This window comes from Pyrgilauda ruficollis, unplaced genomic scaffold, assembly GCF_017590135.1.
Source record: "Pyrgilauda ruficollis isolate IOZ18807 unplaced genomic scaffold, ASM1759013v1 scaffold100, whole genome shotgun sequence".
NCBI classification, from domain to species: domain Eukaryota; kingdom Metazoa; phylum Chordata; class Aves; order Passeriformes; family Passeridae; genus Pyrgilauda; species Pyrgilauda ruficollis.
This window is the reverse complement of record NW_024508102.1, coordinates 607,910-625,048: the sequence shown is the minus strand read 5'-3', so window position 1 is coordinate 625,048 and position 17,139 is coordinate 607,910. Positions and strand designations below refer to the sequence as shown.

The window sequence follows — 17,139 nt, the reverse complement described above, 5'->3', positions numbered from 1 at the left end:
TCAGCAGCGACACCGAGACAGTCCCTGCGGGGCCATCAACTCTGGGGTCAGCAGTGACACCGGGACGGTCCCCGCGGGGTCAGCAGCACTGGGGTCAGCAGTGACACCGGGGACCAGCAGTGGCACCAGGACGGTCCCCGCGGCTGTCGCAGCCCGGGCTCCCGGCTCGGTGCTCCCGGAGCGGGGGCACCTGGCGGAGGGCGGGCCCGGGGTGGGGCCGTCCCCGCCCTCCGGAGCCGCTCGGCCCCGTCCCCGCCGCTGCCGCGGGATGCCCGGCGCGGCTCGGCTCGGCTCGGCTCGGCCAGCATGAAGAAGCACCAGCCGCACTCGGTGCAGGGCACCTTCAGCCGCCTCTTCGGCAAGCGCCACTCCAGCCCCAGCGCCGCGTCGCTGTTCGCCACCAACCCGCCCTGGATCTTCACGCAGGAGGTGACCTCGGACAGCGCGGGTGGCACCGGTCAGTGTCCCCGTGTCCCCCAGCCGTGCGGGCTCGGACGGGCCGTCCCGGGGCAGAAGGGCTCGGTGGGGCCGGGGGAGCCCCGGGAGCGCTCGGGGGCACCGGGATGCGGCAGCGCCGCTCCCAGAGCTGCGCCCCGAGCGGGCGGGGGGCTCCGCACCTCGGCTGGGCCGGCTGCCGCTCCCGCCGAGTTAAACTCGGCTCAAAGAGGCCGATGGGTGGATGAAAATCGGTTTTATTGCTTCCCGTCGCGCTTTCCCACGCCATGTTTGATCTGCGCCTTCCCAGGTCGGAGTTATTTACTCATAAACCTGTTTCTCGCCGGGCCGTGAGCGAGGAGGGAGCTGAGGGTTGCATATTCCTCGGGATTTATTTGTGTTTCTTTGTGGTTTTAATTGCAATACGGTGCCCTGGAGGCTCATGTAGGAGGGAGCCAAATTAATAGTAATGGAGCCAGGTAGATAGAAGATAGCAGTTGGTGGATGAAGTTTGGTGGCTGTAAGAGCCCAACAAACTCTTCCAAGATGAAAAAAAAAAATAGAAGTGCTGGCTGCTGAGCTGTGCAGGGTGAAGTATTGTCTGTGAAAGCAACTGCGAGGTGGTTACACCCCAAAGGCCAAGCTGCTGAAACCAAGATAAAATGAAAATGTGACAGGGAGTTTCGTGCAACTCTGCAACCTAGGAGGAAAATTGCTGATTTCTAACTGTCGTAAATCTGAGGAGGATTCAAGCTTCTCTCTGATGTGGTTTGGATTAGAAGAAAGAAAAGAAGTTGCTGTGTCTGCTTATTAGGAGCCTGATTTCCGTGGCTGCGGTTCTGCAGTGGCAGTACAAGCGCTTTCTGCTCAGGTGTGGGTCAGAGTGCCGGGGAAGAGCCGGGAATCCTGAAAGCCGAGCCTAGGAGCCGCTGAATCGCTCCGAGCATCCTCCCGGCGTTTCTGCCCGCAGCTGGGCTCGGTGAGGGTGCGGTGGCAGTGGGACAGGGGGACACCGCGGCCGGGGGGCTGCCTTGGCGGGGGGACAGCAGCCCGGATACTGGGGACAGCAGTCCAAGGAGGACAGCAGTCCAAGGGGGGACAGCAGCCCGGATATTGGGGACAGCAGTCCAAGGAGGACAGCAGCCCAGGGGGGACAGCAGCCCAGGGCGGGGACAGCAGCCCAGGGGGGACCAGAAGCCCAAGGGGGACAGCAGCCCAAGGGGGACAGCAGCCCAGGGGCCAGCAGCCCGGGGACCAGCTGTGCTGTAGGCAGACCCACTCCCAGCACGTCCTGCCCCCGCAGCCCCCGCAGCCCCAGCCCTGCTCTGGGACGTTCCCCGCAGGGCTCCGTGCCTGCAGGAGTCCCCTGCTCCTGCTGATCCCCACCTCGGTTTCTCATACAAAGTAAACACAAGTTAGGCAATGTGCAATGGGTGTAGGTTTGCGTGTCCCTGACTCAGAGATTCCTGAATGTAGTGACTGATGCCTCCTCCTCCTCCTCCTCCTCGCGGGAGCTGTGGGTACCCCGGCTCAAACCTGCTGCACCTCCTCCAGGTGATGCAACCCCCGGGCAGGAAGAAGTTCCATTACCTGCGTGGCAAACTGTTTATTTAATTTCCCATGGCTGAGCAAACACAAATGTCTCTGGGACAGGCTGAATGTCAGAAAGGGGCCGAAGCAAGGCCGGTGCTTTGAGCCAGCTGCTTCCACGGCTTCCAAGGCTGCATTTCCTGCTCCCTCCTTCCAGGAAAGGCTGGCAGAGCTCAGGTCTTGCTGGTGATGGGCTCCCAGCAGGCAAGTCCTGTTTATCTAGCAAAGAAAACACAACTACAAGCACTTCATTTTCCTTTAATTAAAGCATTCAGGGTAGCGATGCTTAGTAATCTAGGATCAAAGTCCTTGTGATCTTTAATCCAGTTTCTCACTGGGTTTACCTAGTGACTGTTAAATAGAAAGCTCATCGTTTCAAGTCTCAGAACGACTCTGTTGCTGCTCAGGCAGTCTGAGTCCAAACTCTCCTGTTGCCTTGGCCTTAATTCCTGCTCCTTACTCACTGAATGTGGGGTCACCCACAAAATTAATCATCACAGAATCACAGAGTGGTTTGGGTGGAAAGGGAGCTTAAAACTCATCTGATTCCACTCCCTGTCATGGGCAGGGACACCTTGCACGAGGTCAGGCTGCTCCAAGTCCCATCCCACCTGGCCTTGAACAGTTCAAGGCAATTCCTGGCACCTCTGTCCTCGCTGGGACTCCAGCAGCTCCTCCTGGGTGCTTCTGGGCCCCTCCCAGGCAGGGAAGTGGTGGAGTCTTGGTAGGACCAGGCTGGCTGAAGCACAGCTGGTTGGTGATTTGAAAGCTGGAGAAAATGTCCTTTGTGTAAGGAATCCCTTGTAGCGGGAGAAGTGTGGAGCGAGGGAAGCTGTGACTGATGGCAGGGCAGATGCTCTGGGGGTGGCCCAGGGTAAGCTGGGGGTGCTGAGTGGGAGAAGGGAGAAGCTGGCGTGTTCTGGGCTCTGTGCTGTGTTTGAAGCTCTGTGGAATTCCTGTGCAGTCCCTCAGCAGAGGCTGTGCTGCCTCGTGCCCAGCCCTGGTGTGGTCGGGTTCTCCACTCCAGGTGTTCATGCCAGCTCTTTCCTTCTGTGGGACACACTCAGAGGCATTTGCCCTCCTCTTTTTCCCTAGACTTGGTGTAAAGCTGTTTCCCTGGGAGCTTCCTCCTGATTTCTGCCCATCCTTCTCCTTCTCTCCCTTCCTCACTATCAAAGTCTGTTGTTGGGATCACTCTTGCAGCTTTCCCTTCAATCAGAGCCATTTTGTTGCTTCCCCCTCCTTCCTCAAACTCAGATTTTCTTTAATGTCGGTCTCCTTGGCTACGAGTTATTTGTGTATCTCCTTCCAGCCAAGGTGGGGTTTACATGCTTCAGTATTTCTGCTTGTTAATTCATGCTGCTAATCAGACACAAAGAACGTAATTAAATTAATTTTACGAGCTTTATTCACTGTCAGAAATAAACCGGCCCGAGAGGTGTGGTTCAAGGTGAAAGCACAGGGCTGGGAACCAGGAATTCCTGAGGCTTCTGCTGCTTGTCACAGCAGGGCCCTGTGACATCCTGCCCTGCTGCCTCCCCCACGCAGGGCACTATTCCCTAGAGCAGGCTGGAGGGCTGGGGAGCGCTGGAATTCCCTCTGGCTGCGATGTCAGTGCTGTGCCCACAGAGCTCTGCGCAGGGCAGGAGCTGTCCCTCCTCCTCCTCCTCCTCCTCAGCTCTGCTGCTGCCTCCCCCTCAATTCCAGCTGCTCAGCCCAGCCAGGATTGCCTCCTGCTCCCCCAGTTCGTCCTGCAGAGCTCAGGGAAGGCTCTCTGAGGGGTGGGACAGGGCTGTGAGTGCCTGCCTTGCACGCAGGGACCTTCCTCTCCTGTCTCCCACTCCCCTCCAGCACACCCAGCTTTTCCTCGGGGTCTGATGGGCTTTGCCCACTGCTGGGAGCAGCTGCAGCAGATTCTGCACAGCTCTCTCTGTGCTCCCGGGGTGTCTGTGCTGTTCTCAGCGGTGCCCAGGCTCGGTGCTGCTGCTAACAGTGTGCTCTCCCCCCAGGTGACGTGATCGAGGTCTACTACGGTGACAATCGCTTCGGGACAGTGACAGACTCCGGCACAGCCACGCTCAAACCCCGGCCCAGGGTCCGGCCGCTGCTGACCTTCCTGCCCCTGGTGAGTGCCCCAGCCACTGCTGGGCTGCAATTGGTGCCCAGAGCCAGCTGGGCTGGAATTGGTGCCCAGAACCAGCTGGAATTGTTGCCCAGAGCCAGCTGGGCTGGAATTGGTGCCCAGAACCAGCTGGAATTGGTGCCCAGAACCAGCTGGAATTGGTGCCCAGAACCAGCTGGACTGGAATTGGTGCCCAGAACCAGCTGGAATTGGTGCCCAGAACCAGCTGGGCTGGAATTGGTGCCCAGAGCCAGCTGGGCTCCCTGGTGCCCAAAACCAGCTGGAATTGGTGCCCAGAGCCAGATGGGCTCACTAGTGCCCAGAACCAGCTGGAATTGGTGCCCAGAACCAGCTGGAATTGGTGCCCAGAGCCAGATGGGCTGCAGCTGGTGCCCAAAACCAGCTGGGCTCTCTGGTGCTCAGAACCAGCTGGGCTGGAATTGGTGCCCAGAGCCAGCTGGAATTGGTGCCCAGAACCAGCTGGAATTGGTGCCCAGAGCCAGCTGGGCTCCCTGGTGCCCAAAACCAGCTGGAATTGGTGCCCAGAGCCAGATGGGCTGGAATTGGTGCCCAGAGCCAGCTGGGCTGGAATTGGTGCCCAGAGCCAGATGGGCTCACTAGTGCCCAGAACCAGCTGGAATTGGTGCCCAGAACCAGCTGGAATTGGTGCCCAGAGCCAGATGGGCTGCAGCTGGTGCCCAAAACCAGCTGGGCTCCCTGGTGCCCAGCTCCCTGGTGCCCTCAGCCCCTAGCCAGGGAGGGCAGCAGTGAAAGCAGAAGCTCTCTGTAAGGAGGCTGGCTATGAGGGGTTGGGGGTGCTCTGAGCTCAGGCTGCTCTGGGGCACGGACAGGGCACTGGGGGAGAGGTGTGGGCACCATCAGACTGCATTTTCAATTAAAAACTAATTGCTGAGCACGGGGATGATGGATCAGCCTTGCCCTGCAGTTTGTCCCCCTGGTGTAGGCAGGATCTGTCCCTGGATGTGTTGCCAGCAGTGCTGCACTGAGTCCTGCTGCAGCAGAGGAGGAGGTGATCCTGTGGCTGTGCAGGGGGTGATTCTGCTCAATCTCTGTATGAAAAACCATTCCCTGCAGCAGCAGGGCCAAAACAGGCAGAGCAGGGGGCCTGGGGGTGGCTGTAGCTCCCGCAGCCAGGCTGGCTTGTGGCTGGCTTTGTGTCTCATCCCCGGGGAGCACAGAGGGGCACAGCACTCACAGAATCCCAGGGTGAGGGGACCCTGAAGCTCCTCCTGTTCCACGCCTTGCACTGGAGCAGGGGCTCAGAGAGGCTCTGGAGTGTCAGCAGCTAAACTGAAGTGATAGCACAGGGCAGTGAAGGCAGTAAAGTGCTTCAATGCTTCAGTCCTTGGGTCTTGGCAAGGAGGAGATCTCTGCTGATGGAAGTGAGTGGCAGGGGGGTTAACAGCCCCCAGGACAATCCTCAGGGCTGTCACCCCAGCCCTGCTGCTGCTGCCCACACAGGCACAGCTGGTCCTGGGGCTTTTCCCAGGTTTTTTCCCAGAAACCCGGGTTTCTGGGTCCCCCACAAACCCGGGTTTGCTGCCCCTGCCAGTCCCAGCTCCGACTGCAGGAATCAGTAGGAACAGGCGGCGTTGTGAAGGACCGGTGTGTGTTGGATGTTTGCGCGCTCTCGGTGAGGTTTGACCATGATTTGCTCTGGCACAGACTCCTCTGCTGCCTCGCACATACCTGCCCCAGGTCCACGCCTGCACGGGGCTGCTCTGCAGCTCCTGCCTTAACCCTTTCCCCACCCACCGAGCAGCTCCCGGTGAGTCAGGAGGATGCACACGCCCTGCCCTGCGGCTCCTGTGCCTCTGCACCTGGCAGCTCTTCCCACAGCAGCAGCTTCCTTCCCCAGCCCTGGCTGTGCCACAGGAATCCATCCCAGCAGGAGAGGGGACCCCCCGCTCCCCCTGCCCACCTGGCTGCCCCAGCACTGCAGGTCTCCCGCGGAATGAGTTCCTTCAGCAAACTCCACACTGCCTGGCTCACAAACCAGGAGTTTGGGGGCAGCTCCTCATGTTCAGGGAAATTCTTGGTCTGTCTGAGACCCCAGGGTGCTCTGCAGTTGTATTTTGGGGGGCTTTTGTAAGGGGCAGCCTCAAACCTTGGTCATTGAATGGGTGGGTGGGCTCCTGAGAGCTGGGGACCATGGGGACAGGCAGGTCCCTTCACTGGGGACGCCTGGCTCTGTTCCAGGGATGAAAAGTGATTCCTGGTGGTTACAGTGAGAGCTTCCCCCCACGGGATCCTCAGCAGGCACCACTCTGATTCAGGTGCCACAAACTGGAAATGCAGGTTCCTGGCACAGCTCCCAGAGCCTGCCCTGAATCAGCTGGAGGTTTTCTGGGCTGGCCACACCCCGAGCAAGCACCGGGAACAATCTTCCCAACCATCTCTGCAGACTGGCAGCGTGCTGGGGATGCTTTCCACTTCAGAAGCCAGCTCATGACGTGGGGATGGGTGGTTTTTGAGAGATGCTGAGCTTTAGCAGCTGCCACAGAAGGTTTTGGTGAGGAACAGGCTTGCCCAGTTTGGAATGACACGTCCAAAATTACTGCTCCTTTACGAAGTGCAGGCTGTGTCCTCCAGCTCTGCAGGGCTCTCTTGTGGCTGCCAGTCCCTTTCCCTCCTCCAAGCAGGTGGTGCAGAGCTCAGACAGCTTTGTTTCCCTCGGGGTGCTCTGCAAACCTGCAGCAATGGATTTCCATTGCAAATAGGAACTGCCAGGGCTTTCTCTGTGATTTTGGTATCTCATTGCTCTGGACAATTTAACTGTCAGCTCTGGATTTAACGAATTGCTCTGGACAATTTAACTATCAGCTCTTGAAGTGCCTCTCTTGGCCTTTGTCTTCCCTCTGGCTCTCAGGTGAAGTTCAGGATCTGCCCTCATGCCTTTGCAGCCCTTGGCTTGTCCATCAGCACGGAGCTGTCTGCTCCTTTGCGCAATCCCAGGAGTTCCCTCACTCCTGGCTCACCTGTGACTGGCTCATTCCCTTGTGGTTATAGGGGATCTTAGGTCACCTGCAGGGTGATGGATGTAGCAAGTGAAATATGTGCATTTTTCTATTATTTTGGCTAAATCTGGCGCGTTCCAGGGCTCTTCCTCAGGAGCCCAGGTGCTGCTGTTTTATCAGCTGTGCCCCAGCAGCTCCTGAGCTCCCCGGGCAGGGCAGTGTGTAACTGTGCTGTCTGAGCCTGGATGGGGCTGGATGGACAAATCCAACTGACCTTCGATCCAGGAGACTTTGGAATCCCGTAGCAATGTGATGTAAAAGCGGTGATAACGGCAGAGAAAGGCAAAGGGCAGGGGCTCAGTCATTATCCAGGCTTTTGTGTGCAGGAAATGGCTGGGGAGAGGCGCAGGCTGATGGCAGGATAACATTTCCTTTGTCAAGGGCTGTTAGCAGCGCAAACAGCTACCAGCTCCAGCTCCGGGGGTGAGCAGGAATGCGGCGGGGTGGATGCGGGGCCTGGCAATGGCACAGTGTGTCCCTGAGCACTGAGCACTGTCCCTGACACTGCCAGTGCCGTGTCCCTCGCTGGATACTCCCTCGGAGCATCCCCCGGTGTGAGACACCCCGGCTGTGCCGCTCATGCCAGCTGTGCCGCTCATGCCAGCTGTGCCCTGCACACGGGTGCCCAGGTGTGTCCCAGAGCCAGCCCAGCCCCTGGGAGCCACCCCGAGTGAGTCAGGGACAGGCGAGGCTCTGTGCCGCTGGCACACGGGCTGCAGGTGAGTCACCTGCCCGATGGCTCACGCTGGGTGGCTGCAGCGCCCTGGCTGCAGGCGCCCTCCCAGCTGTGCAGGCTGCCAAATTGCTGCTCCTGCACCAGCCAAAGGCGCTGCCGAGTTCTCGGCGTGAGCGTGAAGGGAGGAACTGCGAGCGAAACACAAACCACACAAGGAGCAGTTTTCCCCGGAGTGCTCAGGTGTGCTGGTGCCAGTTTCCCCAAAGCTGGAGGTCTGTCTGTGTGTATAGGACTGTGGCAGTGCTTGCTGCAGAGAAATGCCCACCAAAGTGCCACTGAACCCAAGGGAGCTGCTCAGTGCACTGGCACATCAAAGGTGAGGGGCTGTGCTGCTGCTGGGCAGCCGCAGGAGGATGTGAAATAGCTGAATTCCTCGAGGGGGGTGTGAAATAGCTGAATTCCTCTCCAGCCCTCCGCCCTGACCACGGGGAATTGTGTCTATGGCTGTGCAGCCTTGATGGCTTGGCTCATCCCCTCAAACCCTGTCAGCAGCAGCTTCCACAGGGACCTCCATATCAGGGACACTGCCCTGGATCCCATCAGGGCTTGTGTGGACAAATTATCAGCTGCTTGTCAGCCCTTTGCTCTGATCCCTGGCTGCAAGACTGACAGCTCTGTTTTCTCAACTCCTGCAGAACGCTCAAGAATCCCACGGGGTGGCTGTGCCAACGCCGTCGGTGCCAGAAGACTTTGTGGAGAAGGCAGCTCTTGGTAAGGGATGTTCTCTGTGGAGTCCTGGCCAGCACAGAGTGCTCACCGAGCCCTCAGGGCAGGAAGTGTGTGCGTACCCAGCTCTGGAGCAGACAGTCTGCTCATATATTTTCATGCTAAAATAGAGTCTGCTATTAATTATTTTTTGAAGTCATTGAAAATTAATTAATTCCTAAGGGGTGAGGCAGAGTGGCTGTTGCAGTTCAGGAAGTTTTAGACAAGCCTGGCAAGGGGCTGGCTGGCTGGCACAGGCCAGGCTGGCTCAGCCCTGGAGGAGAGGTGCTCACACGCTGTGTCTCGCTGCTCCTGCAGGCCCTGGCTCCCAGCTCAATGGCAATTATCGCATGTACAGCTCGGTGGGGGACCTGCGCCCGCAGGCCCTCGATGGGGATGCCCTGGATGAAGAGATCCCCCCGCCGCCATCGGTCCCCCCCCCCCCCCCTCCAGCGCCTGTGTCACCCCCTCCGGCCTCGCCGGTCCCGCCGCCCCCCGAAATGCTGCCACCGCCGCCGCCACTGCCACCCGAGATAGTGCCACCGCCGCCGCCACCCGAGATGGTGCCACCGCCACTGCCACCCGAGATGGTGCCACCGCCTCCTGCCATGGCAGCCCCGCCGCCTCCTGCCTCTGCCCTGTCCTCCCCCAGCACTCCGGCTCCTCCAGACTTCATCCCGCCGGCCCCGCCGGGCGCCCGGGACCCCGCGCCCTTCGGCATGTCCAAGTGGAAATCCGAGACCGTGCTGAACACGAGGCAGGCGGATGCCGAGGGGCCGCTCTGCGCTGCCGAGGCCGGGGCGCCCGCAGCCCCCAGCCCCAAGGAGAGCCTGCAGCCCAAGCCCGAGCCCCACCTGACCTTCCCCAGGTCGTTCAAGGTGCCGCCGCCGGCCCCGGCGCGCTCCTCGTCCATCCCGGTGCAGGAGGGCCAGCGCGGGCAGGAGCCCGTGCCCAGGCAGCCTCACGCCCGGCCGCCCCTGCCGCCCTGCTTCACCATCAGGCCCGCGGGCAGGGCGCGGCCAGGGGAAGGCGAGCAGAGGAGTTCTGGGCTCAGACAGGGCGGTGGGAAGCCGGCTGTGCCCCCTCCGCTGAGCCCCAAGCCGGGCCCAGGGCTCAGCCAAGGCGCGAATCCTGCCGGCCGCCGGTCCCCTCTGCCGGGCTCCGAGGGGGAGAAGATTCCCCAGCTGAAAGCAGCCGGGAGAGACTCCCCTCCAAAATCTGAACCTCTCACTGCCAACGACCTGGATCTTCCTCCTCCGGACTACCCGACCTGCGAGGATGACTGGAAGGATGCCAACAACCTGAACAAGCTGCGGGACGAGCTCTCAGCCCTGCTGCGCTCCCCGCGCCGGGAGGAGAGGCCGCTGGAGAAGCCAGGTGCTCCCCAGCCCGTGGACGGCACTCCCAGCCGTGCTGGCAGCCATGAGCCAGGGCTCAGCGAGCCCCAGCTGGCCAGGAAGGACACGGGGTTATCCAAGGGAGGGGAGAGTGGGAAGAAAGAGGCGCCCAGCAGCCCCCCCAGCACCAGTGGGGGCTCTCCCAGCACTGCAGTCACCGCCCCAGACAGCAACCCTGACACGCAGCCCCGCAGTGTGATGACCATCAGGAACGAGCTGGAGGCTGTGCTGTCCCTGAAGAAAGAGGGGAAACCTGCCCCGGGGCTCAGCAGCCAGAAGCAGGGTGTGGAGAATGGCATCAGCACCCCACAGGTGAGGAAGAGCCCCCCTGAGCTGAGGAAGAGCCCCCCTGACACGAGGGACTCAGTGGTGCCAAAGCCGGTCCCCAGCCCGCTCCCAGCCCCGGCGGCTGCTGTGAAGGATGAGACAGATCACGAGGACCATCCTGCTCCTGCTACTGGCAAGGTCACAGAGGACGTGAGCCCTGCTCCTGGGTCCCTCAACAGCAGCGTGAATCCCCCAGTCCCACCCCAGGGACCGGCAGAGGAGCCCCCCGCTCCCAGCCCCCCCTCAGCCGCCGTGTCCCCTGCACAGAGCCCGGCACCACAGCCCAGCTCAGCCATCTTCCAGTACAAAGTGCACGGGGCCGGGGCCAGCTCGACCGAGCCACCCTGTGCCCCGGGCTCCGCTGAGCCCCCCTGCCCCGGGAGCTCGGGCAGGAGCCCCCCGGACCCCTCGGGAGCGGGGCAGGAGGAGGTGCTGATCCACCCGGTGACGGGGGAGCGCGTGGAGCGCGGCTCGCCCATGGCCCTGCTGCTGGCCGCCCGGCAGCGTGCCCAGCGGGGCCGCCAGGCCGGGGACGGCGCGGCCGCGCTGAGGGCCAGGCCGGCCCTGCGGCTCAGCAGCGCCTCGTCGGACACCACCTCCACCAGCTTCTTCCGCCACGAGTCCAAGCCCTACTCCTTCACCGTGGTGCCTCGGCCGTCTGCGGCCAGCCCGGCAGCGTCCGGCTGGAGCAAGCCCCCCTCCTTCTCCAGCTCCTCGGAGCAGGGCCGGGACGCGCGGGCGGCGGGCGAGGCGCAGCCCCCCGGGCCCCGGCGAGCCGCTGCCTCGAGCCTGCTGCGGGGCCTGCTGGACTCGGGGCAGCCGAGCCAGCCCGGCCCGGCCCGCCACGGAGCGCCCAGGGAGGAGGAAAACGGGGACACGGCGCTGGACTTCGGCATTATCCCCCCACCCCCCGAATTCAGCAACGAGGCGGACGACGGTCCCCTCCCGAGTCGGGAGGAGAGCCGCAAGTGCCCCAGCGTCCCCGAGGGCAGCCGGGGCTCGGGAGAGCCGCGCTATTTCAGGTGGGCTGGCTACAGCCGCAGCTACGGGGGCAAGCAGGAGCCAGCAGCTCCGCTGCCCTTGGAGAAGAGCTGGAGGAACGGCGACTTCACACCGCAGTACCCGGATTACAGCGGCTCCACCAGCTTCCCCAGCCACGGCCCCAACCCGCGCCCGCTGATCAAGAAGCGCCTGTACATGTCGGAGCCCGACAGCTCCTACCCCCGGGCGGCCGCAGCCCCCCGGGCCTCGGGCACCCTCTCCTCCACCCTCTCCTCCTACGGCCCCGGGGGGTTCGGCTCCACGGCCGGGGAGGGGTCTCGCCGCCCGGGCCCCGGCCACAGGAACGGCCCCTCGAGCGCCCAGGGCAGGCGGGCGTCCACGGACGCTGCTGGGAAAGCCGCGGCGTACGGCGGCACCGCGGCTGAGGCCAAGTACAAGGGGCAGAACGGGGACTTCTCGCCCGCCGGCGTGCTGACGGCCAGCAGGTACGTGCCCCCCCGAGCCCACCCCTGCCTGTCCTCGGTGTCCCTCGGAACTGGTCCCAGAGCAGCACTGGGGCTCCAGGGAAGTCGCTGCCCCTTGGCTGATGCTCGCTCCCTGCTGCTGCTGCTGCCCTGCTCCAAGGGCAGTGACTGTTCATGGCTCCTCCCTGGTGCCAGCCGTGACCCCCTGCCCATGTCCCTCCCCTCCCCACCTCGCTGAGGGCAGACACGAAGCGATGAAACACATATCAGGCTGTGCCTGGCCTTGCTTTGGGTGACTGCCCCTCTGTTCTCCCTGCAGGCCTGCCCACGGCACCTCGCACTACGGGGGACCCTCCAACACCTTCACGGTCCGGCCCGGGACCCGCCAGCCCATCTCCTACGCCTACCAGAGCCACCGGTAGGCTGGAAGGGGCCAGGAGGTGCCTGGGTTGGACCTTTCCTTCTCCACGGGCACCAGGGACGGTCCCAACCCAGCCTGAAAATGCACTTGCTTGAGACTGCTGACGGAGAAGCTGGGGAATGAGCCCGAGACTGGACTTTTCTCAAAAGACTGCCATGGAGAGAAGTTACTGCAGAGGGCAGCCCGATGCCTTGTTACGTGAGCAAACGTGGTTTCCCTTTCCCCCGTTTTCCCTCCTGGGGTATTTTCAGAACTGCAGCCTGATATAGGCTGTCTAGGAAAGCCAAAGAGCATCCTCAGCTCTCTTTAAAGAGCATCACCACTGGAAAGATTGATTTTGGTTTGTTTTTTGATTGGTTTAACTCCAGCATGTTTGGGAGCAGGGAGACACCAACTGAGAGATGTGCACAATGGAAGCAAAGCAGTGCACAGCTAAATGTCAGGGATTGAAATATTGAAATAAGAATGTGAGGCGAGCTCGATAGGAGGAGAGTTTAGGATGCCTTGATGTCCTTAAGAGTTTGGAGCAAATCAATTCTGCCTTAAACCCAGCTGGAGCAGTCAGAGCCTGTCCTGCCGAGCCGGGCTCTGACCCCTTCTCCAGGAGCAGCTTCGGGAGCAGGGCCTTGCTTTGCTGTGCCTTTTGGTCACTGTAAATGTTTCTGTTGGTAATTATTCCTCGTGGAAGGAGGCTGTGAGGCCTGGCTGGATGGCTGTAGAGCACTTGGGAGATGCAGGACACGGAGCAGTCCTGTTCCTTGGGCTGGTGGGTGCCAGTGACTCGCCCAGGTGCTGTGCTGCTGGTGCTCTCCCCGAGGGCTCTCTTGCCACATCACACCCCTGTGACCCCAAAGTGTCCTTATCAGCTGTCCCACTGAGACCTGGCTTCCACGTGCCTGATCTGGGCACCAAAGCTGCGTTTCAGTGTGGCTGTGTTTATCCTGTGGGCTGTTGGCAGGGGCACCTGCAGGGAGCTGGCTCCTGCTGTTTCCCCCCGTGCTTTCCCAGGTACTGCAGGTGCAGCCCTGCCCCTGCTTCCCCCCGAGCCTCGGAGCAGCTGCAGGTGCCTGTGCAGGGCTGGCAGCTGGCAGCAGCCTTAAAGAGATTCCAGCTTCCAGAGGGAGCAGTGGGCTCTCGCCACAGCTGACCTGGGTTGGGAATAGCCAACTTGCTGAAACTAGAAACAGAGACTCTTCCTCCTGGGTGAACCTGCTGAAAATCACTGTAATTTAACTGTAAAAACTTGTAGAGAATTTTTTTTCTTATCACTGATAAACTAAAAGCACTTTGAGACATGAGTCTGTTTTTATGGAAAGCACTTTCTATTTTCAATGCTATAAACATCACTGGCTCCACTCCAGCTCGCCCTGCCTGGCACACACCTGGATGTGGCCTGCAAGCACATCTTGCTTTACAATTCAGCTCAAAATCAGGGATAAATTTTCCTTCACAGTGGAATTCTCAAAAGTTATCTTGATATTCGAGTCATGTCATTGACAATCTTTGTTTTGTGTTATTTCCAGCTTTACCTAATAATTTAACAGCCCTTTCAGATATTGCAGCAGCTTTAAAGTATTCTGAACTTCACTTTGCTGTGAATAAAATGAAAATGCAAATACAATAATCAGTCTAATAGCTAATTCAAAGGGCATTTTTATGCCAGCAAGTCACAGTGACTTAGAAGATTTCCATTGCTCACCCCAGCCAATATTGAAATAATAGGATTTTAATATCTGGGTGTTGGTTTAAAAAAAATATTTATGGAGAAAAGTGACTGTGGAGTAACTATAAGGACATTTAAGTGTGCCAAGTGTCATGTGGAATACCACCTGCCCCAAAACATGCCATTTCCTCAATGCAAGGAGCATCCTGAGCATTCTAGACATGAGTCTGTTTTTATGGAAAGCACTTTCTACTTTCAATGCTATAAACATCACTGGCTCCACTCCAGCTCGCCCTGCCTGGCACACACCTGGATGTGGCCTGCAAGCACATCTTGCTTTACAATTCAGCTCAAAATCAGGGATAAATTTTCCTTCACAGTGGAATTCTCAAAAGTTATCTTGATATTCATGTCATTGACAATCTATGTTTTGTGTTATTTCCAGCTTTACCTAGTAATTTAACAGCCCTTTCAGATATTGCAGCAGCTTTAAAGTATTCTGAACTTCACTTTGCTGTGAATAAAATGAAAATGCAAATACAATAATCAGTCTAATAGCTAATTCAAAAGGCATTTTTATGCCAGCAAGTCACAGTGACTTAGAAGATTTCCATTGCTCACCCCAGCCAATATTGAAATAATAGGATTTTAATATCTGGGTGTTGGTTTAAAAAAAATATTTATGGAGAAAAGTGACTGTGGAGTAACTATAAGGACATTTAAGTGTGCCAAGTGTCATGTGGAATACCACCTGCCCCAAAACATGCCATTTCCTCAAAGCAAGGAGCATCCTGAGCATTCTTATTCACCTGTAGAGGTAAATCCGTGCTCCTCCTTGAGCATGTCAGGGTCATGTTTTGGTATTGGGTGAAGTTTCACCAGTTTGACTTGAAAGCAAACAAAGTCTCTTTGATAATGTTGCAACTTCATGGTTTTTTCTTCCTGATACTTTTTCAAAATAATAAGCTATATTTGCAAATGAGCTCTCAGAAACAATTTTAAGGCTGGGTGGGCAATTTCAGCTTTTGGTACTGACTTTGCCCAGAAGTGAGGAGGGCAGGGGGGTGTGTGTGCAGTGTTCCACCTCAAGAATTCTTCCAAATTGCAACCTCCCCAACACAAGTTGATTTTTTTTTTTAATTTTTAGAGAAAAATGTGACACTCCAATGTCGATACCTGCTTTAAATGTCACATTTACTGCTTCACCCAGACACACCGTTCACGAGTGGGTGAAATATGGTCTTAGACACCATGGAGTGTCTCATTTCTAGCAGACATAATTGCTTTAATTTAGTGTTAGAAGTGTGATCACAGAAGTCAGGTTTATAGAGCAGCCACTCTTCACTGAAGAGCCCCCTTCAGGGGCTGCACAGGGGACTGAGCTGTGGCTGAACCAGGCTGGACTCTGCTCCCAGCTGCAGGACTGGTTAGCATGCAGGTTTTCAGCAGTGGGGCTCTTCTGTTCTTCAAACACTTTGGACTATCCCTGCTTCTTCTGAATGCGTTCAGCAAATCCTGGTATTTCAGGAACAACTCCCCATTGATTCTGGGGCCGTTGTGACAAAGGAACCACTGTCAGAGCTGTTGGCAGCCACAGCACTTGGGGACAGTCAGGTCTCTCAGGAGTGAGGACTGCAGGGGTGGGACCAGCCCCTTCCTGGGACAGGTGACTGCCAGCTGTGTGCATAAACTCCCCACATTCCTGCTCCTCCCAGCTTTCACTACAGAAATTTAGCAAGAGTAAGAAACAAAACTAAGGGGTATTAAAGGAGCAAAGCACCTGCCTCAGCCCAGTGCTGAGAGCAATCCTGAGGCCTGAGTGTGGAATTATTCTCACATCACCCTCTCTGATGCAGGGTGGTAATTCAGTCGTGATACAACTGGAATTATCCCCTGCAGCTGCCTCTTCCTCACAAGTTCCTGCTAGGGGAGTGGAACAGAGCTTTAGCTGTAAAGTATTGAACAAAGTCTCTTATTTATGAGTGCCATTGAACACCAACCTTCTCGCATTAAACATTTCTGATGTTTGATTACGTGTGTGGTCTGACTTTTTTTGGTGTTGCTTACATGTCTGTCTGCTGGCACATCCCTGAAAGGATGGGACAAGGTGGCTCAGCAAGGGTTTGAATTTCAGCTTACCCAGGGCTTGCTCCAGTTTCTCTGAGGGTTGATCCAAGCCTGTGGCCATTTCAGTGTTTCCAGCAGTGCAGTCAGGGCAGAAGGGCAGCTGAGCCCCAGGAGCTGTGGCACTCACACCCAGCTGCTTGGGCAGGCTGGCAGAGCAGCAGCTCCTATAAATAGTCCCTGGGCTGGAGCAGCTCACCAGGGATGAAACTCTCATTCCTCTGACAAGTCCCAGCTTGAGTGCTGTGCCCAAGCTGCAAGCACAGTGTGAGCCATGCAGGCAGCATGAAAGGCTTGGCTGCAGCGTGGCTGCTCCTCTGCACTCCCAATTAAACACATTTGCATTCTCATCTCCTCTGCACTCCCAATTAAACACATTTGCATTCTCATCTCCTTCAGCCAGCTCTGGCTGCAGAAGCAGGCTCTGTGGGGGAGGGAAGGGCTGCAATGTGTGCCTTGAAGCTTTCACTGGAGCCACAGGGGATGTCCCCAAGTGTCCCCAAAGCTGAAGGGTGTGTGGAGCAGGGAGAGCTGAGCAAGCCACAAACCCCACAAACCCCCCAGCCCTGCCTCTGCTCCTTGGGGAGCTGCAGAGCCAGCCAGGACTGAGGTGGCATTGCTGCTGTCCCCAACTTCCCTGCCAGCCCTGGTGCAAGTCTGAGCCCAGCTGCACCCAGCAGTGCCTGCTGAAGTTCTCCTCTGTGCTTGTGAGAGTGAAAACCCCGAGTGAAGTGCTGGACACCCCAAAAGCAGACCCTCCTCCAGGCCATGTGCAGCTGGGGCTGTGCTGCCTCGCCCTTGTCAAGGGCTGCTGCTGCCATCCTGTGGCACCACAAACACTGCCAGATGCTGAAGCACTGAGGCTGGTCTGGCCTTCAGTTGTAAAAGAGTTAATATATCAAGAGTTATATGCTCTCCCTGCTGGCTTCAGCACCCAGCACGAGTCTTTTGCCAGGGACTGTTCTGTTTTGCTCAGGTGTGGCAATGTGAGCAACCTAATGTGGTTTAATGTCTGACATTTGAACTTTTATTTTTAGCTGTGCATGATGGAACCCCAAGTTCAGAGTTCTGGCAAGAACAGCTTCCTGAACAGCAGCAGGAGCCAGAGCCTGCCT

General features: G+C 58.1%; 1 protein-coding gene across 1 annotated transcript; it reads left to right on the top strand.

Moving 5' to 3' along the window:
• Positions 1–306: 306 nt before the first annotated feature.
• CUNH6orf132 (chromosome unknown C6orf132 homolog) lies at positions 307–13,445 on the top strand. The gene is made up of 5 exons (XM_041467622.1): positions 307–457; positions 4,035–4,150; positions 8,557–8,632; positions 8,945–11,837; positions 12,136–13,445. The coding sequence occupies exons 1-5, from the start codon at positions 307–309 to the stop codon at positions 12,236–12,238; spliced, it is 3,339 nt and encodes a 1,112-aa protein (XP_041323556.1). The 3' UTR covers positions 12,239–13,445.
• Positions 13,446–17,139: the final 3,694 nt, after the last annotated feature.